This window comes from Tympanuchus pallidicinctus, unplaced genomic scaffold (genome assembly GCF_026119805.1).
Source record: "Tympanuchus pallidicinctus isolate F22 unplaced genomic scaffold, pur_lepc_1.0 scaffold28, whole genome shotgun sequence".
In the NCBI taxonomy this organism is placed as follows: domain Eukaryota; kingdom Metazoa; phylum Chordata; class Aves; order Galliformes; family Phasianidae; genus Tympanuchus; species Tympanuchus pallidicinctus.
Window position 1 is genome coordinate 2,709,642 of NW_026294745.1, and position 22,231 is coordinate 2,731,872.

Sequence of the window (22,231 nt, forward strand, 5' to 3'; positions counted from 1 at the left end):
CTGGGCAGGGCAGCTCCCCAAAGTCCTTCCTGACGGCTGGCTGTGCCGAGCGTGAGTCACGGCGCTTCCAGAACCGCGGTTTGTTAGGGCACAGAATGCTGCGGGGTCTGGGACCAACCCAAGAGTAAATACTCAGTACAACCCATTGGGTGCCCTTGGGCTTTTCTCTCCCAGCCCAACAGCTCTGGTACAAGGACTGCCGCCCAGCGTGGCAGTGCCCTCCCACCGCCCTTCTGCCATCTTCCAACACCCAAAGGACCGGAGGAACTCCTCTCCAGCTACAACCACAGGTCGCTGCTCCGGTAACAGGAGCAGAGCTGTCAGCACACCTCATCAGATGCACAGGGAGCTCAGACACACCGCAGCCTGCTGTTACCAAAGCCCTGAGTGCAGCCATCCAGCCATTCGCAGGGATTTGCTCCCAGGGATGCTGTGCTCAGGCTCACCTCCACAGGCTGGAGTTTTAGGAAGGAAAAGCTTTCAAATGTGTGCAGAACCCAACCTGCTGCAGTCAGGGACACAATGAGATTCCACGGCCCTGAAGGATTAGCTCTCAGATGCTAATGTGGGGTTTCATGCTATTACCAACAGCGTTGCTGGGATGCAGCACGTGCTCCGCAGGGCCCTATCATTACTGCCATTATCAGAGCTCATAGGATGCTTTCCACGTTAGCATCGCTTCCGAACACTTAAAACAAAACACTGCAGGTGGGTTGGAACCCTGAAAACATCCGAGGTGCTGCAGTGCAGGGCAAGGAGCAGCAAGGAGGGACAGATCCCACCTACATGGGACCCTCAGTTCTTCAGGGGATGATGTTGGGGGAAGTAATTAAGCGCTTTCAAAACTAATTAATGCTAAAGCCCTCGTGCTGCTGCATGCAGGGACACAGCACAGCTCAGCGACACAAGAGATCCTGCTCAGCCCTCACACGAACACAGCCAGCGAACAGTGGGGATTTTAAGGTTTCATTCTGAGTGAAGCCAATGCCTTCCAGGCCCCAAAGCCGGAACTGAAAGCAGATGGCGCTCTGCAAAACAATCAATGGCAAACCCCGGCTGCTCTGCTCACCCCGCAGTGCTGCTCTGAGGCTGGGCTGGTTTCAGCAGCGGGCAACGCTCTGCTGGTATGTCAGCCACTGCAGCAGGACAGTGAGCTCCCAGCTCGGCTCCTTGTGCCACCAGCCCCTCCATCACCCCAGAACTTATGGAAAGCCAAACGGGAGCCGACGCGCGCAGCTAAAAGCAGCAGAGTAGTAACACCGCCGTAGCACTGAAGCAGCTTGCAGGCGGTGCTGAGCCCCATCCCTCCTGCAGCCCACGCTCCCACAGCTCTGGGAACAGAGAGGCAGCTTGGTGAGGAGGAGAAGGCAACAGAAGGAGCCAGTCTAACCCCTGTGCAACCCGCACTGTTCTGTTCCCCTGCTTGATGGAGAGAAACACTTCATGGCCAGAACCGCTCCCTCGCTACCCTTCCCTCCCTGCAGCATCACCCCTTTGATGGCAATTATAAACTGCTGCCAGGCAGGCTGGTGCAGCAGGAGGGATTCCTGCAGGCTCTTCATGGGGAATGGAACCCGTGGGGCTGCCCCAGCCCTGCCCGGGGCACCCCAGCACACAGAGGGCAGGAGCCAGGAAGAAGGGCTGGCACAGAGACAGGCTCTGCTAAAAATAGGGGCTGCTACAAAACAGGCAGAAAAATAGCTAAGTAGACCCATTTTACAAACAGAATCAGCAAATGCATTCACTTTGCAAAATCAGCAACCTTCTGTTGCCTACTCTGTAGAACAGGCAAAATGCTTCCCTAAACTGAAAAATCCCCTTTCAAGGGCACTGAATCAACTGGCTGGCAGAAATTCACCTATTTTGCATGACAGACGACTTTACTGTGAGCCATATTTTAGGACCTGTGCCCTTGCAGCCCAGTTAAACCTTTTCCCCCAGCTCCTCGATATGCACAACAGAGCAGCTCACTCTGAGTTTAGCACAGTGACCGGTCGTTTCCATCAGAAGACAGCTCTTGTTTGGTTCCCTTCTAGCCCCCACAAACCACAGGACGCTGATCTCAGTGCATGCAGCAGGACTGGGGACCTCTGCTTTGTGTCCAGGGGAGATATGGCAAAGGAAATGCAGTGCACCAGGCAAGGCAATGGGCAGATCTCTGCTGGAAAATTTTCTTTTCTCTCTGACATAATGAATTAAGCTTCTTTATACTTTCAGAATAAGCTATAGGGGAATCACTTACCCACTGTTTGCGAGCATGATTTCTCCTCTTAAAGTACAAAATTAACTTCTTCCGCATTGCCTGGTTTCTGTAAAAGAAAAAAAGATGAGATCCCATTACGGAGCCAGCTAAAACTCAGCACTTGGCTGCCCTGGAGCACAGAGGGGCTCACAGAGCAGTTTCCACCTTAACCTGGAGCCACAGCAACCCCAGCACCTGGGCTGCGGCAGGGCTCCATCTCCTGACCTCTGTGCCTAACACAGCTGCAAGGGAAGCAGCTGGGAAAGCCCAGCTGTGTGCAGAAGTGTCCTGAGGAGAGAAACCAGCCCCAGAACCACAGCCAGCCCAGCTCTGCCCAGCACTCAGCTGCTTCTTCTTTTGACTTTTTCAAGAAAGCACGAAATAACCTTTCAGAAGAGAAAGCAGCAGGATGCTGGGAAGGCTGCGCAGCTCTGTGTGAGCCTGACAGCTGCGGGTGTTCCTGTTACAGCAAGCAAGTTTCTAGGTGAAAGGTAGAGGCCAGGGACGAGGGAGTTTCCTTAAGCCCTTCATCCTGATTAGCGCCTGAGCCACAGCATGCAATTACCAACCAGCTCAGCGGTGTCGTGCAGGCACCTTCTGTGGGATTTAGCAAAAGGGAAGCATTCCCTCACCGCTTCCTCAGATCCGCTGCTTCGCACCCTTGGAAATACACGCTGCTCCCCCACTGACCCCCAGCCCCACGCAGCCCCAAACAGGGCAGTGGGTGCAGCTCCCCTGGCACAGCGGCAGCCCTGGCTTCATGAGGGAGCTCGGAATGTCACAGGAAGCATTCAATCTTTACACTTCAATTCTCAGTCCTGGTAACACCGTTCAGACCTGGAAACCTTCTGCTTTCCCCTTAGCTATCAGAGATACCAATCACACGTGGAGTCTCTGCAGACCGTGCTGCACCTTCATTCCCTTTGACACTGCTGTGCAAGCAGACCTTGCCTGCCAGGTGGGGCTGTAGTAAGTGGGCTCGGGTCTCCTCCTGCCATGGAGAACTCCCACTTGTGGCTGAAACAGGCCCTGCGCTGCCCAGCTCAAGAGTGTGGATACGCAGCCCCCCAAGCTCTCCCAGTTACCAGCAGTAACTGCAGACCCCACAGGTGCGCTCCTGGGCCCTGCAGGTCACACCGGGATTCACACACAACGAAGTTCCGAGCAGGGGCTTGAAGATCAGACCTTGACTTTTGATTCCATTTCAGAAATCAAAGGGGCACTGATCAGCACAGGGAGGTGAAGGGAACGAACAAATCGGTGCATGGGGCACATGCAGCTTTTGCTCTTTTTTTTTTTTTTTGATGGTGTGTTTACAAAGGACCCACTGTTGTTCTGGGCTGCACCGCAAAGATCAGAAGCTGTTTCATTAGATGCATTAACAAGTATCACTGCCAAAGGCTTCTCTCTGCTGGATCACACAATGCTGCTCTCTTTCGTCTCTGTCCATGTGGCACATCCACCGAGGAGCCACAGAGCAGCTTGGCAGGCTGAACTAATTTCACCACTCAGCTCTGAGCAAACTGCCCATGACAACAGGCACACCGATGCAGGCAGAGCCCAGCACTCCGCCAGCACCCACAGGCAGCCCAACAGCACCCACTGCCCACTCCTGAGCCCACCTGAGGGCTCTGCACCCAGCTGAGTCTTGGGTCCCTGTGTCCTGTTCTGCCAGTGAGAGCTCTCCATCTCCAGCGCTGTGGGGTGCTGCAGCAGGCAGCCCTCCTTCCATCCCACAGATTGCGTTCCAGGGCTTCGGTTCTGTGCAAGTGAGCTCCAACAGGAGGCTGTGCCCAAAAGACACATTCCCATTGTTTGCTTGTTTACCCCAGTTCAGATGGAAACTCTGCTGGAATGATGCTAATGGTGGTAACTTCAGCACAGCTCAGACGGGTGCACTTTGGCTGACACGGTTCAGCTGAAATCCATCAGTGGGAGTGCTCCTGGGGAAGGATTTGGCCTTGGAAGGGGCAGCTTAGCTCAATCAATACCTGTCCACACAGGAGCACTGTGGAGCTTTGGCACAAAACTCATCAGCAGAGGGGAGAGCAAGGGAAGAAAATGAGAAGCTTTTACACAGCTGATGCATTGCCTTGAGTTCTGCATCACGGCTGACCTTGAAAGTGCAAATACAGGCAAAGATTTAATGGCTCTGCAGCTGCAAGTATCAGGAATACCTTGAAAGCCTCCGTGTGTTTACCACTATGAAGGCTGAAGTAATCAAAAAGTGAAAGGATTACAAACAACAACAACCCCCTGCTAAGAACCCTAAATGTTTTTCCCCACTATCTTGATGGTTTTTTTTGCATAAGGTCCTTTCAAAGGTTAATAAAATCCTGGTAAATATAAATAGGCTTCACAGTTTATCTTGCTACACGTGCTGCTGTTACTTAGAAACCATTTGCAGCGAGGTTAACTCGGGCCACTTGTCTCAGAAGCGCACGCTGTGCTCCCCGGGCACATCAAGCAGCAACATGGAATTCTTGCAGCACCAGGAAGGCAGGGCTGCCTGCTGCTGTCCTGCACAGGCACACAGAGCAGAGCAGCAGGACGGAACGCTCACTCTGCGAAGTGCCAGCTGTCCTCCAGCAGCCCATCCGGAGCTGATCCAGCTGCCTGCATCCTTCATCTCCCCACCTGGGCACACAGTAAAGCGTCCCATCTGAAGACCTGGCTGGCTTGGAGAAGCCAAGTCGCCTGCAGGCAGAAGAAGGAGGCTCCTTACATAAAGCAACAGTGACTCTCGGGGGCAGCTTCAAGTACTGCTGTGCTGCAGGAGATGCTCACGTCACACACGGGTCGGGCTGTAACATCAGGTCCTGGTTATTGGCGGTGCCACACACGGGATGAGCAGAGCTGGGATGGATGGACACGAGGCTGCTGGAAGCTGGGGGTGACGGGGGATTCTTTATCCTGCAGCCCGTTTCGTTGGGCACCCAGGGTGGCAGCAGCTCTTACGAGGCACATCGCCCACTTTGGGTCTGGGTGGATGAGCACAGCTGGTCTCCAGCACCCTGACCTGAACAGGGTGAGCCCAATCTCCAGGGGGACCAAAGAGGTTCCTGGGACAGCCTCCCCAGCGCTGCCCCACGAGCAGCAGCAGGCAGAAGCAAGCAGAGGCTCAACAAGTCAAACAAGCCAGAGGCCCAGGAGTCACCTGCCAACAGGAAGCAGGATCCAAGTATCTGTAATTCGGGGTGTGACTGCGAGGACTGCACGTCCTCACATACCTCATCCTCACCCCACTGACCTTGCTCATAGGTCACACACCTGAGCACTGCTCTCAGCACCCAAGCAAAACCATCTCCCACCCAGAGCAAAGCAAAGGGCCGCCACTGCTTCCACCTTAATCGCCTCGGCGCAAGGCTGCCGCTGGTTTTTGGCTTTCACGATGCAGGCAGCCAAGGAGAGAAGCTGTAACTTTGACTTTCGAGATACTTGGCTGGGCTCCACGTGAATTGCTTGGCTGTGGTCCTCCTGCAGTAAGGACGCACGCATGCGTGCCGGTGCGGTGCGTATGAAGGTGCGGGCGCTGCCAGGGGCTGGGATAAGGCTCCCGAGGACACAAGGGCCGATGCACTGCGGCACACCTGGCCCTGATCGCCTGCAGAGACCTCGGGCCGGAGCAGGATGAGATGAAAGGAAGTTTGCTGTTTGATCACAACTAATCACGGGTATTTAATTACACAGGAACGTCTTTCATCGAACAGCCAGAGCAAACAAAGCAGGGACCAAGCCTGCAGAGAGCTGTGGGGAGGAGGCCACCAGCAGCTGGCAAAGCCATTGTAGGGCGAGATTTATCGCGTAGGAAAGGAACGGGAACGGAGGAGCCTCCTGGCAGCTGCAACCAAACAGTGCTGCCAGCGGGGCTGTGAGCACAGCACGCCCATCCACCTGCCACCAAGGTGCTCCCCGCCCCCCGGCAGCAGTTACAGCCGCAACCAGGCTTCATAGCATAGGTTGGGCATTGGTTCCCATCCTCTTCAGCACCTATAAGCTCAGGAGCACTACAAGACAAATGCTCACGGCCCCTGCGTCCCCTGGGAGCTGCGCTGATGCTGTCAGCCCAAGCTCCTCACCACAGCCCCAGCAAAACCAGCCTGTGGTCTTGGTTAGAGAAACGAGCAGAAGGTTGCAGCGTGTCTCCATCGTTTAGAAATTCATCACAAGGCATTACTTCTGCCCTAGCGTGTGCAAATAGAGAATAAAAGAGATGAGGAACCTTGAATGGGATGAGCAGGGAGCTGCTAGGTGAATTTCTAATGAGGAAAATGTCTACAAGCTGTAATAAAAAGACCTGAAAGAGAATGCATTAGTAATGACAGGGTTTGGAGGAGCATTTGTGCGACATGTCAGGCTTCTACTATGAATTCAGAGGCAATCCAATGCTACTAAACCCCCTAAACAGTCAGTAATGAAAAGATGACTTAAATTTGCCGAAGTGACAAGTGATTTGGAAAGCTGTAGTTAGCAGCAGATTTTCAGAAGAAAGCTGCTCTGCTCTTTTGGGAAAACGGGGAGAGGCAATTCAAAACAAAAATGGGTTCAGAAACCCCTAAACCTCTCTGAAAACCCAAAGATTTAGGCTCTGCATAAGCAGGCTTTCCCTCCCCAGAAAAGCGTGCTTTTTCAAGGTTGAGAAGCTCCTGTTTTGCTTTCAAACTCAAATCTCACAGACCAATTTCAACATGACTGCTTTATGAAGGGGAGGAGAGCCCTCTGGGGCTGTTTTTCACGGCTGACCGGTCAGGAATCTGCTGCAGCCAAATGAAGGCCCCCTCTGAGAATCCCTCCCCAGGTAGGCAGCAGGTAATGGATGCTGCTCTGTGAGCAGCACCGTGTCTCTCTGCAAAGTGTTTGGGCAGTGATGGTCAATGCCTTTGGTGGCAGGAGAACACGCAGGATCCCTGCTGAGGTGGGGAGCACAACTCTCACCTGGCACAGCACCTCAGAGACGGAACAGGTTCTGCTAGGGCAGGATTTGGTGTCCTCTGCGTTGCTGCATGTCAAACAATCACAGGATGGCGTAGGTTGGAAGGGACCTTAAAGATCACCCAGCCGCACCGCCTGCTGGCTGCCCACCCATCCCCATCAGTATAAGCTCCCTAAGTGCTGCCTGGTGCTGATGGAGCAGCAGAGCCCTGCCCAGCAGCACACACAGGACACCAGCCCGGCCCAGGGAGGTCAGCGCCTTGCCGCAACCCGCTCGGCTGTGCCTTCCATCCCACAGCAGCTGCACCATACAACATTAACCACGTCTGCCTGGAGCCCGCGCTCCTGCGTGAACCGAGGGGACCCGAGCAGCCGGGCAGCAGAGCACAGCGAGGCCGTTAAAAGGGACTTAAAAGCCTTTGGAAACTACAGACACTGGAATGAACTGGGGCATGAAATTAATTCTAAGTGTACTGAATAGGAGACAAGCCATAAAGCTCCATGAAAATAAGAGAGGGAACATTTTTGGAAGAGCAGGAAATCTTTCCGTAAGTCCCCAGTCAGCTCCATCAGCACAAGTGACTCATTCCAGCTGAAGGCAAAGCAAACAAGCAGGAGGGATTAAAGCAGTGTTGCAACGTGGAGTGTCACTGCAGAGAAATCGAGGAATCCTGGCGCTGTGATATTCAAATGCCCTCCCACTGACGTGCAAACTGAGAAAAAAAATCCTACAAAGGAGAAGTTGGGGAAAAATAAAAAGAAAAAAGGCATCTGTGAACAGAATAAGCCCAACTGCCCTTCTGTGCCCAGGTACAAGGCTCATACCCAGCACGGACACGAGGCAGAACAGGATGCTCTGTAGCTACGCATCCCAGCAGGTGGCACAGTGGACCCGGGACCCCTGGGATGGGCTCTCGGGCAGAAGCAGCAGCATCTGGAGCCCAGAGAGCTGCAGGGCCTTTCCCTGACCTACATCAGTAAATGCACCCAGCTGGCATCGATAATGAGCTGAGCACAGCTAATTGCAGGGCTTCTGCTAGGAGGAGATGGCGGCTTTTCACTAAAATGTGTTTTCCTTCCCATACTTTGCAGCATTAATCAGCAGAAGTACCTGCTGCCTCTCCTTGGGTTACCTCTGGGGGCTCAGGGCAGCCCCACTCCTTGAGGCTCCTTCCCAGTGACCACCTTCCATGCAGGAAATAAAGCTGAACTGATTCAAATTGCAGGAAAACATGATCACAAAACTACAAATATCAGCAGGGGAAGAGGGAGCAGGTGAAGTACCAGGAGCTCCTTTAACTCCTTCTCTCAAGGACAAAGCTCCCATCTGCTTGGAATGCCCCCCAGGCCCAGCCCACCAGCAGCACACAGAGGGGCACAGGGGACCCCTCAGCCCCTGCACACAGCCCTGGCAGCACACAGAACAGCAGGAGCCTGTTAACTCTTCCCCTCTAATTTCCCCAGCATCAATTAACAGACCAAAGATTATTAACTTTGGTTAATAGATTCTTAAAGATGATTATCAGTAGCTGACTGAGCCCATATCAAAACAGACTAGAGCCACCACTGTCTCCCTCCGGCCAGACAGGAGTTCCAGACCAGGTCTGACTATTCCCTTTTCCAACAACGATCACAATTACCACTGTTCTCACTGCCTATTTTATTTCTCCTCTATTCAGGAAGTCACTGTGGTTATTAAATGCAAGTTGATGATTAAATCGTGGATCGAGGTGATAAGCCATAAATTAGATGATTAATGAGACTCATAAGTATCTCTGAAACAACCAATTGCTGTCAGACATTCAAGAGGTGCTTCGCAAAAATCGAATGGTAATTGCAACTTTCCACTTCCCTCCTGCTCCCTGCATGCAAACACACACACACACACACAGGCGATCGATTTCATATGTGTGAAACACACCCAGCAAAGCCCCACACAGCCCTGGATGCTGGCAGCCCCCAGGGAAGCAGAGCAGCCCTGCAGCACCACACAGAGCTGCACTCCCTGCAGCTCCAATGGAGAATCACGGTAGGAAATGGGAACCAGGAGCAAGCGAGCATCCCCTGCCGCAGCCTAACGCACAACCTGACATTTCAAATAGCCTTTATTGCCACGTACTTACATTTTAATGTTTTCATGGTATTGCCTGGTGTCTGAAGGCTGGTTGTATAACGGCTGAAATAAATAAGAAAAATGAAGGCATAAATGGGTACGGTCTGACATTTAGAAACTTCAACCTGTCAGCAGCGCCGCCGCGGGCTCCCATCCCCTCCAGCAATGCTCCCGCAGCAGCACCCAGCCCCGTCCCCACACGTACTGCAGGGCTGGCTGCCGGCGCCGTGCAGCCCGGGGGAGGCAGGCACTGAGCTGCTCACAGCGATTCCTTCGCTCCGCAGTGCCCACAAACGCAGCTCGGTACGTGGTTGTTATGCGCTCCTTGCAAAGGCAGCGCGCTTTGGAACATACGACACGGGGGAGGCGAGGGGAGAGGGAAGAGGCAGCCTGCGCTGCAAATTGTTATGGCTACGCTACGAAAGCTGCCGCAGCTCTGCGAGGCGCTGAGCGCAGGGTGAGCCTTCGCCCCGGCGGTGCCCAGCAGTGCAAAGGGAGCTGCCCCTGGGCACGGGGACCCGACGGGCTGGGGCACGGCAGGGTTTGTACGCTAGCTGGTGCCCATCCCAGCTGAAGATCAAGAGAAGGTAAGCTGGGAACGCTCACAGCATCCAGTAGGCTGCCCTGACCAGCGGCTGCCTCTTGGGAAAGGATTGCAGGAATTGGAAATGCTGGTAAATAAAAGCGCCTTCCTTCCCTCTGCGCTCACAAAAACCAAAGCAAACAAGCTGGCACGTGATGAGGCACAAGTGTCTTCCTCTCAGAGCAGGGGGCGGGAGGAACATTTTGTGCCTAGGTTAGAGGCTTCTCGTTGTCACGGATGCCCTGCTGCTGCTCAGCTCACCAAGGGCTGCTGATTCATTTCCACCATCACTGATCTGTGATAGAAGTGGCCACTTACTTGGTTAGCAAACCTAAGTGCTAACAGACAAGTGCTGCAAGCATTGCTGACAGAGAAAAGCCCGAGTGTTCCCTACTACAAAACTCAGGGACCAAACACAAAACCACAACAGAGCATCTAGAGGGGACTCCGCAGAGAGCCCTGTCACTCAGCTCAGCCCAGGAGGGCTGCTCACCTACCCCACAGCCAAACACTTCCTTCTCAAAAGGGCAGGGCCTGAGAACCACTGCCCTTCCTACGAGCCATCCGCAGCCTGCACAGACAGCAACTCACTGAGTAAACCTGACCGGTCAGATGGCCGGGGATGTGCTGGCAGCATTCACAGCATCTCTCCTCATAAGGGACGTGTAATGCATTTCTCTGGGGGATGACACTTAAGAAAAACAAAACTGCAACGCGAGCTGTTACTGGAAAAATCTTGGATTTACTGAAAGGTCTTTAAAAATTAAACACAACAAAAGCCATCAACTGCTTTCTGGTCACTGCAACGCTCAGAGCACAAATCTCCATGAAATTTCTCCCTGGGGAATGCAGGGGTCAGTTTAATGGGTCCCAAGTACGTTGCAGGGATAACCCAGTGAACAGCAAACTTCTCTTTGCAGCAGAACAAGAGAACTCCTGCCAAAGGCACAGCTGGGCTTTAACACAAGGCAAAGGACACACACATCAGAGCCGCCCCCAGGCAGGTCAGAGAGACAGCGGTAACAGGCTGAGGGACCGGGTCGTGTGAGATCAAAGCTGCAAGAAGCTGGAAACAGAGGAGGAGCTGCTTCCTTGAGATGCTCAGCTCCCAGAGCGTGGTGCTGGTGAGCACAGAGGCTGCTGAGAAGACTGAAGCCAGGAGTCTGAGCTTCCTACCAGAGCTGGGCCATCACCCAGCAGTTTCCAGCTTGAGGGGAAACCCATGACACAGACCCAAACTGCTGGGTAAGCCCCCACTCGAACTACAGCAGATCCCTGTCAAAACTTCCTCCATCCGACGCTGCAGGCAGCCTCCACGAGCAAGCAGGTGTGCTGGAAGATTTCCTTCTCCACCACACAAGGCTGGCTCTGGAGCAATAGCACCCGAAGGCAAAGCTTCCAGAAATCAAAATAAAAGTGTAGGGGAAAAGAAAGGCAACACAGCGTGTTTTAGGTGAGGAAGCATCAATGCATTGTTTGACCCCAGTGACTCAAAGGAGTATAATGTGCCCTACCTCCTTGGGCAAGGAAGTGGCTGCAGCTTGCTGACCACTAATTCCTCTATGACCTCTCCCTTCCGCCCTCGGGGAGGACGGTGATTAGTGCCACCTCCACAAGACCAGTCCTAATTACAGCTGATGAGCACAGTTGTGCTGTGTGCTCACCCAGCAGCCAGGGCTCCCTCTGCTGCACCCCACAGCCAATGCAAGAGGTGCTGCCAGACCCAAATACGGCCCGCTCTGACCTTTCCAGCTGCTTCCCTCCTGCAGCGTTACTCCCAATGCCTATTTTTCCAGCACCTTTCTTCAGTTCACAGCCCTTCAGGTGCTAAATTCAGCCACCCTCCAGCATCCAGCTGCTTAACTTACAGCTGTAATTTGCTGAATGAGGGAGTAGCCCCACAACGACAATTTAGTAAATGTGTTTTTCTAAACTTCTCTGTGCACAGAATCACAGAAATAGGATCCATGCAGATCCTGATACCTGCAGACTATGGTTGGTGCGTGCTCCCCGAGCCCCTTCCCCAGCACCTCCTGCATTTGCCTCAGACGCAGCATCCCACTGCAGGCTGTGCAGGAGCATCACTCTGCCCTACTGCAGCGCAAGACAGAGGAGCGAAGGGTTAATGCTCTCCAGAGAGGCTGTGTGTGCTCAATGCTCAGCTCAGCCACTTTGCTTCCTGTCCTGGTGCCATGACAGCTAGATGGCCTGGCCCACAGCGTTTCCTCCTCGTGGCTCAGCCCCACACCTCCCGGGGAATCTCCACAATGCCCACGGCCATGGGGAACACTCACCAGCTCCACCTGCGGACCCAGCCCTTCCAGGATGCGGTGGGCAGCTTCTGCCTTCTTCTGCACAGAGGAAAGGGAAGAAGAAGAAAGAAAAGAAGTTATTTCTACCACTGACTACAGCAGCACTACTACCCAGCACCCAAACCCCTTCCCAACCAAACCCACCTGCACCTGAAAGAGGACAGCAGGAAAGCCCTGCGGGCAGCAAGGTATCACACATCCAACGCACAGCTCCTGAGCTCCTCCTGGCACTGCAGAGAGCCACCCCAACTACAAAACCCTCAGGAGCAGCAGAAGCCTCTGTCCTCTCCCAGCCCAGCCCTGGAGTTGCAGCACCGTGCAGGTTACCTTGACACAGCCTCAGCATGAGCAAGTCAGCATGAACACAGAGATGCCCTTTCTAGGATCCATCCATCGGTGAGCATGTGATCATTAGGTTGGAGCTGCCCTAGGCTCCTCATCTCCACCACTCCCCCCCCCTCACAGCCCTGCTCTGCCCCTTCCATGCCCCCCATCCCTCACACAGGTTAGAGAAAACAGCAACCCACAGGGGGCTGCGCGGCGCTTCCTAATCAAACAGGCCTGAAAAGAGACATGGGTTCATTGCAGCAGGACATTAAATAAAAGGTGACGTTCTCAGTAAACAGCACTTCCCTGCAAAGCCGGGCTTTTCAATTGCTCTTACTAACAGTCCAATAAATCCACATCGCTTTGGGACCGACGCGGTACAGCCGGATACCTGGCGGCGAGGGGCCACGGAGATGGATTTTCAAAGGCATTTGTTCCATCACATAGGTCCTTTTTCACAAGGGGTAGGGAGAGAGGAAATCCAGGCTGCCTCCAAGAGGCTGCAGGAGCAGTGTGGGCAGCTGAGCTTCACAGGATTCACCCGTGCGGAGGGGAGAGGATAAAAAAAAAACCAACCTTTTTTGAAGCGCATTCAGAGCTTTAACCCAGCAAGCACTACAGCTCTGCAGGATCTGAGAGCTGGGATTTCAGCTGGCAGGAGATGCAGCCGGGCTCCTGGCAGGAGCTGCAGCAAGCAGGGGAGGGGCTGTCACTCATGCTGCTTTCTGGCATATCAGCCCCAGCTCACGGCCGCTGCATGGTGCCAGGAGGTGCCCGCCAACCCCGCACAGCGTGAGCTCCTCGCTGGGGCTTCGCACACCCACACAGTCTGAGCTGTGAGCGTGCACTTTTGCAAACCTGGCCAGGGGACCAGAGGGATGAGTCACTGTGCCCACAGCCAACTGCAGGTCCCCAGTGGCTGCAGAACCCAGGTGGTGCTGAGATGAGCTGCCAGCTCCTCCCTTACTGCACACCCGGCAGGATGCAGTGCTTTCCGCAATTCAGAAGTGACTTCAAGGATGCTACAAGAGATGTAACCACGAGTTTGGCACGTTCCCCATGCAGCACAGCAGCACCGCTACCAATGCTCTACACCCTGCTGCGGGGTTCCTATGCAGCCCACGGAGACTCCTGGATGTCACTTGTGCCGTGAGCAGCCCTTGGGGCCACGCACACACACGGCAGCAGACCAGAAGCACGGCTCAGCCCCACGCTCTGCCCTCTTTGCTGCTGACCTCCCAGCGGCGAGCAGCTTTGGGCTGCACTCCGGAGCAGCCTGCCCAGGGCGCGCTGTGCAGCGCAGAGCCCCGCAGCCCAGGCTGCAACGCGGTGCGGCCACCCAGCGGCCTCACCGCGTGCATGCAGCCCTGTGCTGGCTGCTGGGCCGTGCGCCTGGCGGCAGAAAGCAGGGAGAACATGGGGCATCCCCAAACAAAACCAGGAGCCGGGCTGTGAAAATGAGTGATGAGCATCGGAAAACATATGGCTCAGGGGCTGGCTTTCCCTGCAGCCCTGGATTTACAGCCGTTGCATTTTCCAAGGGGTAATAAACTACCTCAAACTCCTTTGAGCACACAGGGCACAAACAGGTCTCAACTCCTACAGGTTCCAACTCTGCTGTCACCAAGGGAGCTCCAAGCAGTGAGGGGTTCATGTATAGCTCCAGCTCTGACCCTGAATTCTCCTCTTGGGGCATCAAATTGGGCAGACTTGTGCACAGGCCTCAACACTCAGGTGTGCCTCAGCTATTCAGTGAACTGCTCTGCTTGACTTCACGTGAAAAAATTAAGGGAAATAAAAAGTTTCAGTGCTGTCAAACCCAGCTTAGTTAAGAAACCCAAAGAGCCCGTCCAAAGCTCCCCAGAAGGCACTGCAGAGCACTGAATGTTTCCACTGCAGAACTTCAGACTTCATCAGCAGGAAGAAGCAAAGTCTGCCCTGGGAGCTGCCAGACTGAAATATTCGCAGCTCCATAGAATCATTAAGGTCAGAAAAGACCACTAAGATCACCGAGTCCAACCATCAACCCAATCATCCCGCCGCAGGGTGCTCGCAGCCAGTGCTCAACATTTTGGTCTCTGAGAGCAATAAAACCTGCCAACCTCAGAGCACCTGCACAGAGCACCGGGAAGCTTCATATCGTTACAATTGGGATAAAATTTGGTGCAGGGAAGGATGAGGGCATTAGAACTGCAGCCATGAGTTGATGACACCAGAGGTCTGTGTGTGCAACGTGATTAACTCCACGAAAAACCTGCACATACTCAGCTGCTATGTTTGCCACGTTTAGACAATTGAATGAGACAAGCCAGAGGCAAAACACCAAAGGCAGAATATGTGGCGAATCAAGAAGAATGACATAATTTGTCTTGCATTAACTGACTGTAAGTACACATCTCCAGAACGAACGATCAGGAGGGAAAGCTATTCTGAGCACGGGGCGTCTCTGTATGCACACAAAGAAACGCCTCTGCCACGAAGGCTGCCCAATTAGCATTTGACACACAAGCTAATCGCCGATGCTCCTCGCTGCCTTTACCAGATCACAGGAGAACCACCCAGAGCTGAGCGGCAGGTGTCACCTGCAGGAGGGAACCCCGTGCCCGAGGACACACAGATGGAGAACACACTGCCCCGTGGCCAGGCTGGGGGCACTCAGCCCAACCTGACAGCAGGCAGCGCCAGCACAGCTCCTCGTGCACCGTGAGCCCTGCCGGACCCTTCTCCACAGGCATGGCCAGCATGGCTCAGCTCTGCTGCTGTGCCGTGAGGAGCACGCTTAGTGGGTGACCTGCAGAAGGGTACTGGAGGGTTCACCCTACAGCAGCTGAACAACGTGGCCGGCCAGCTGTGCCTGCAACCCCTGTTATTTAACAGAAGGGAAAGGATCAGGAAGCAAACACAGACATTTTTCTGGTGAGATGCAAGAAGATCCCCACTGGTTTTATAGCCCCTCTGCTGCTCCCCAGCAAGCAGCTAATGACCCCTTTTCCAGATCTGGTATGGAGTCCTGAAATACTGCTACAGCAAGCAGCACAGAGTGTTTGCAGCACAACCAAAGCCGTGGGCTGAATTTTGCTCCCATTTACATCGGAGTGGCTCTGCTCCAGCAGCACAGCAGTGGCACACATACATCTCAGGTACAGGCACAGCCTCTGGGGCACAAACACACACAGGTGAAGCCCCTGGCACCGCAGTTCTGCACTTGTGTTTGGAAGGATGGAGATGTCAGCAGAACCACAGCTGAAGCACAAAGGTCAATCAGCCTAAAAAGCATTTGGCTTCCTTTTAAGGAAACATCAGGTCTGCTCCAGCGGAACGTAACAAGGAGGGAGAGAGCAGCATCTCAGCCCATAACATATCACAGCACCCAGAGCCAGGGAGCGGCCGGGATCTCACGGGGGCTCTTCTTAAAGCGAAGTTTAAAAATGGAAGTGAAGGAAACACGGGGTTATTTTGAGAAAGCAGATCTGAAATTAGGAGGCGGCACTTTCTTGGAATGGCTCCAGCCATCATTCCATCCCGCTCTGCGCCGCTGAACTGTGCTCCCAGCATTATTTATAGCACCCCGTGGGACGCAGGCAGCCGGCGTGCTGGGGGACAGGAGCGCTCCTATTGGGGATCCCACGGCGATACGGCACAGCCAGCAGTGCAGGGAGCAGCACTGAGTGGGCCAGCAGCTCTGCACCACAGCCTGGGGAGCGGCCGGGCCGGCGTGCCAAGCAAGCAGGCTGAAATGGAGCTTGTTTGGGATGGAATTCAGAAGTGGTGTCACTGAAAACAGCAGAAAAACCTCAGGCGAGACACCACACCCCCAGTGCTCTGCAGGGTGCAGAAAGACAAACAGTTTGGAGGATTTAAAAGGAAAATTCATGCGCTGACCCGCTGGGAGCAAAGAGCGACCTCACAGTGCTGGCTTCATGGGCAAGAGGTGATGGCCACAGGGTCAGGCACTCAGAAAGAGTGGTGAGCACTGTCATGGGCTGCTCAGGGAGCTGGGGGGGTCACCCAGAGGTGCTCTAGAGCCGTGGCACTGAGGGACAGTCAGTGGGTATGAGGCGGGGAGCCAACAGTTGGACTAGATGCTCTTAGTGGTCTTTTCCAACTTTAATGGTCCTTGAGGAAAGATTTCCCTCCCAGGACCAGGGGTAACAACCTCTTCTCCCTCTCACCCCCCAGAGCCAATCCCCAGCAGCGTGCTGCCTTGCATGCGACAACCCCCCTTCCAAGCTCTCTCCTCACGCCCTGTCCACCCTGCTGCAGAGCACTGGCAGTGCAGATTCCAGGGACTCCCCGCCATGGCTGCGTGCCACAAAGGTGGCAAATGACTCACTGTAACGAACACGAAAACTGAGGGAAGGGTCCGTGTGCTACCAGCAGGGCCGGCACCCTGTGAGAGCGTGACGAGCCCGGCAGCTCTGCCCCCATCCCTCCTGGGGCTGCTGCCGTGTTCTGTGGGCGCTGCTCCCACACTGAGCCCACCGCTGAGGGCAGAGCCTGCAGGCACCATGGCACACAGCACAGCGCCACGCTGCTGCAGTGCCACACTGAGGCAGGAGAGGTTCAGAGGGACTGAGGCTGTGCTGGGAGGAGTCTGCTCACCCCATCCGAGGAGCAGGCACTGTGCCACGGGGCTTATGCTTCTCTCTCATGCTGTACCCAAGTTCCGTGTGCTGCTGGGCTTTATTTTCAGGACTCGAAGATGCAGGACACTGCAGTATCTGGTCTGGATCTGGCTATTTTCTCTGATATCTGAGGAGAAGTGAAAGGATTCTGAACAGCTCCAGGCTGAAGGTTCAAATCTCATCTCTTTTGCAACCTTGCTGTTACAGAGCAGCGTTAACAGCACCTGACCTCTGACCTCTCTGTTTTCCCCTGGACTTTTGGGAAGCTCCTCATGCACCACCGAGCTGCACTGAGGCAATCCCAGGGTAAATACGAGCAGGATCAAAAGCAAAACAAACGGGGCTCTTTCAGCAGTCAAACACAGACTGTCCCGTCCTACCTGCCCACATCAACCAGGGCTGGAAGAAAAACCTGCCCATTTAATGTTCAAAAGGCATTTCACTGATAAGGTTCCGTGCACCGCAGCTCTGCGCTGACGATGCAGGCCCAACTCTTCCCTTTCTCATGTAAATCAGGAGTTCATAGAAAATCAGTTATACAGACACAAAATCGCCATGGGATCTGAGTCACGCTCCGTGGCTCCGAGCAGCCAGCAGCTAGATTGTACTTTGCAATGCTAAAAGCGCTCATTTATTTATTCCCTTATTTATGGATGGGGCATTAATGCTTTATGAGCGCGCAGATGAGGGTAAGCGGATAGCCAGGAATACGCTCCGCACAGACACAACAGCAGCAGGGGGTGGAAAAAGTTCAAACCAACCCTTTGAATTCCGATTTTACAGCATAATGCTGAATTTATAGATAGATAGCTGTGCCCTTTTGAAGGAACATGCACCGAGACAGAAAACGAATTAAAATTTAATCTTATTGATTTCCACCAACTCAATCCCCAGAGCGAGACAGACGGTGCTGCCTGCTTCCCCTGCCTGCACTGCATCAAACCTGGTATTTCACAGAGCTGACAACAAAGCAGGAAAGGGCAGCACGGCCCCACGGCACGCAGGGTGCAGCGCTGCTGTGGGTCCCAGCACCCGGCGGCCCCATGCTGACGTGGGACAAGTCACACCATGTCCTCAGGTGACCTCTCCTTCTGTGAGGGAACAGAGAGCGGCAGAAAGCGCTGTGTGCACTGGAGCTGATGGGGAGCCAGGGTACGAAGGGGCCCTTAGGGAGGATTAACACAAAGGCTGCTCCAGGCACACTGGTGCAGTTCAGAGCAGCACTGCCCTCCTGCCTAATGAGGGACCTGCTAATTGGACACAGGAATGTCTTCAAGGCCAGGTATGCTAAATCAATTCCAAGGGAAGAGGGATGCGAGGAAGCCCATCAACAACTCAGCAGGATAAAACCACAGCTAAAAATACAGACAGAGGACGTGCCCTGGTCACGGGGCTTCGACATGGAAGGAAGATAAATTCTCTCAATATCATAATGCATCCCAGAGGAGCAAATTAAAGCCCACGAAGAGCCTGTATCATAGCTACCAGCACAGAGGTGGCAGACCCTGCAGGAATCAGCTTCTCTCCCGCAGGGATGGCTCTAAAGGTCACCAGCATAGTTTCATTTCAGAGATGCCCGCTGTGCACAGCTCCAGCCCCAGGCAGCACGTGGGATGCCCGGCACAATCCGGCGTCTGCAGGAGCTCAGCACCATCCTCACATCCCCTGACAACGCAGCACTCCATCGTGGTCACCGGAGCTTTTCCCTCCGCCCCCAGCACAATCTGTACAACCAACTGATTTCTTTCTGGAAATCAATTACTTGCCCAGCAGAGCGCAGCAGGAGGGGCTGCAGGTCAGGCTCTCACAGTGACGCTCTCTGATGCTGAGGAACTTTTCCAGTGGCACACAGTAAGAGGGCTGGAGGTGGGACAGGCAGCTCGATGAGGTTCTGAGACCAGCAGCACCAGCACTGCCAGCCCACGGCCCGGCGCTCAGCCGTCCCAGCACGGTGGAGAGGAAGCGGGCAGACCTCCCTGATGAAGCAGGGCTAAAATTAGAAACCATTCACCCCTGAAAAGCCACAGCTATCGCCAAAAGGAAAGTAGGTCACAGAACGGCTGGCTAACTCGATTTTCCGGCGTTTCTAGCTGCTCTGTCCTCACATAACCTCCTCTCCCCACTGCAGGGCTCTCGCTCCCTCTGTGCTGCACTCAGCACAGGGCTGGGAACAGGTCGGCACCGCGTGCCGGGCAGCAGCTCAGCTCCAAAGGTGTGGAAGCGGGGCCCTGCAGCTGCTCCGACCAAGAGAGCTGCCCAGCTGAGAGCTGAGGCTGCCGTTCAGGGGACAGCAATTCCCAGGTCCCACACGTGCTCCTGCAGCGATGCCACGAACTGCGCCGCCTGCACTGCTCCACACAGCCACCCACCAGCCCACACTGCGAGCTGCAGGCAGGACGAGGACACAGCAGGGCCTCTGCTTGCTCTGCAGCCATGAACGGATCGTGCCTTCCCCAAAGGAGGAACTCTGCCACCACCCGCTGTGGTTTCTGCCAGGCAGAAGGGAAGGGCTGCTCGGCCTGAGCCCCGCTGCCCGCAGACAGCTTGCTGACACGCTGCTCTCAGTGGGAGGAATCTTCACTCATTCAGAGACCACACAGAGAGGCGGAGGGGATTCGGAGAGACAAGAGGGCAAGCATGGCCCTGCTGCTGGGCAGGACGGAGCAGAGGAAGCACAGTAAGACGGGCCCAGCAGGATTGTGCTCTGAGCCAGCTCCTGCTAACAGCAACTGCTGCAAAGCAGCTTGTCACAGATGCAGCCTCTGAAGATCACCTTTCCTTCCCTGCCTCACCAACACCTGCTTCTTCCCCACACCATGTGGACCAAGTCCAAAACAGCATCCAGGGAGGATGAGGTCAATGGAATAAGAATGAAAATATCTGAGGTCTCCTTTTGTGAACCCAACCCTTGCATGGCAGTCAGAAGCTGCCTAGCCCAAGGCTCCTGGGCAGGATGCCTGGCCATGCTGTGGAGCAGAAGGGCTCCAAGGCCCAGCTCTGCAGGGCCAGCCCAGCTCTGCTGTGCGCTCACACCTCAGTCGTGCTGCCCTCGGCTTGCTTCCTACTGCTAATGGAGAGAGGCAGATGGGAAAGTACAACCAGGGAAACGGCGCTGCCTGTGAGCACAGAGTATGTGATTTATTTTTCTTTTCTTTTAGCATCAGGCACCTGGATTTCTGCAGCTCCCAGTAAAATCTCAGGCTTCACAATTCAAAATAATTAGCGACTGGTAGTTTTCCTTTTATGCAAAATCATCCTTTTTATCCAACACCTAAATGAAAATGAATGTGCTTGATTATCTTCCAAAGGGCCCAATTTTCCAGCATCCCTCCAAAGCACACAGCAAAATTCACATCTCGTCAGGCTGCTATTGCAGGCGATGGCTGAGCACAACAAACGAGCGGTCAAGGCAGAGATCCAAACACAGCGACGCCAGCATGACCTTTGCTAATGCCATTTCCAGCATCAAAGACCCACAATGCACGTTCTTCTGCACCAGCCCCACGGCCCAGGGGCAGCCAGGAGGGCTCGTAGCTGGCTGCCAGTATTGGAGCAGCATGGATGTCCCCCTCCACCTGTGCAGCCCACCAAGCCAAAGCCCATCATTAAAGACAATTTTCTACCATGTTCACTCCAGGGGAGAAGATAAAGCAAGCTGTTTAACAGGCAGGATTCCAATGCTTCCGATCTAACACATACAGCAGGAAACCCTACAAAAGCAGGTTCTCACGTGGCACTTAATCCACAGAGCAGAGAGTGCGCCCCAGGGCTCAGCCCTCCATCGTCACGGCTCTGGACAGAGCTCCATCCATCACATCTGCCCACAGCCTTCACCAAGGAACTCGCCCGGGGCAATCCCCATCTGCCCCACACAAAACCCTCCCAGCCCAGGCCAGGATGACACAGCACAACCACACATTTGAATTTCCATCTTTTCCAGACTTACCCTGTTCTCGTCGTAGATGATCTGCACCAAGCTGCGATGTTTGGATTCGATAGGAGGGGGGGAGATGGGTTTTTCAGGCTCTGGTGGTTTGGCTGCTTCTTCCTCCAACTGTTGCTGTGGAAGGAAAGGGGGGAGGAGAGTGAGTCACAGCGAGAAACGCTGCCATCCCCGTCCACACGAGACTCTCTGCGGTACCATGACCAATACAGAAAGCTTACTGGGAGCCACCACGGGCAGCTTTACAGATAGGGAGAGGGAGGAGAGCTGCCGACAGATGCACGATGCTGTCCTAGCTTAGGCAGCCTGTCCTCAACCGTGGACAACAGGACCAGCCTTGAGCAGGCCTCCTGGAGAGCCTTGAGGCTGGGAATAACGGCTTTATTAGAAATCCTCGAGGGGAACCACAGCTCCATCCTGCCTTTGGAGCTGCTGCCTGCAAGGAGAGCAGCGAAGAACAAGAGATGGAGCAAGGCTGCTCCCCATCACAGGTTTTATCTTCTGGTGCTGTGCCTGGAGGATATGCCCTGGGATGATCGGTCTCTATAGAATACTCATCCAGAGCTTCGCTCTAGCTGAGAGCAACACTTGGGCTGTAGGATACAGTCCAAGAAAACACTTAAGCAACAGCTCAAAGCTGCCAGCAACCACCAGCCCCCCGGCACCCCCTGCGCCTTCATTCTGCCGCACCACAGTGCTCTCAGGTTGCTGAGGGCACTCCATCACACCCTGCTCCTGAACCACGAGCTCCGAGCACTCAGAAGGGATTCCCACAGAGGCATCCGTCAATCCTCCCCTCCTCTGGGAGAAAATATTTGGGTAAAAATGCCCAAAACTTGGCTGCATTGTTCTGGAAACCCACAAAAATCCTGCAAAGTGGTCGGGTCTGCTGTAATTGATTTCAGACAAGAGGATTTGATGGCATATCAGGAAATGAAAGTTTGCCAGTAAGTGGAGGCTCATTAAAAGCAGCTCGTTAAGAGAAAAAAATACAAATCTAATTATAGTTGAAATACAGTAGAGAATTAGACTGCTCTCTGTGGTGTAACATGGTACAGTCATTAAAGGGCCAGATGCTGGAGGCTAGGGATGCGGGCACTCTGTGGGCACCAGCACCCAGTGGAACAGCAAACCTGACCTCAGCAGGTCCAGCA

At 54.2% G+C, this 22,231-nt stretch overlaps 1 protein-coding gene across 16 annotated transcripts in view; it reads right to left on the minus strand.

The window, feature by feature from the left end:
• Positions 1–22,231, minus strand: part of NCOR2 (nuclear receptor corepressor 2) — a 163,947-nt gene that overhangs the window by 63,343 nt on the left and 78,373 nt on the right. For all 16 annotated transcript variants that reach the window (XM_052691171.1, XM_052691170.1, XM_052691168.1 and 13 more), the window contains exons 6-9: positions 21,081–21,194; positions 12,165–12,221; positions 9,298–9,350; positions 2,243–2,309 (exon numbers count right to left, since the gene is read on the minus strand). In XM_052691171.1, the coding sequence (XP_052547131.1) occupies positions 2,243–2,309; positions 9,298–9,350; positions 12,165–12,221; positions 21,081–21,194 (291 nt within the window). The remainder of the gene's footprint in view (positions 1–2,242; positions 2,310–9,297; positions 9,351–12,164; positions 12,222–21,080; positions 21,195–22,231) is intronic.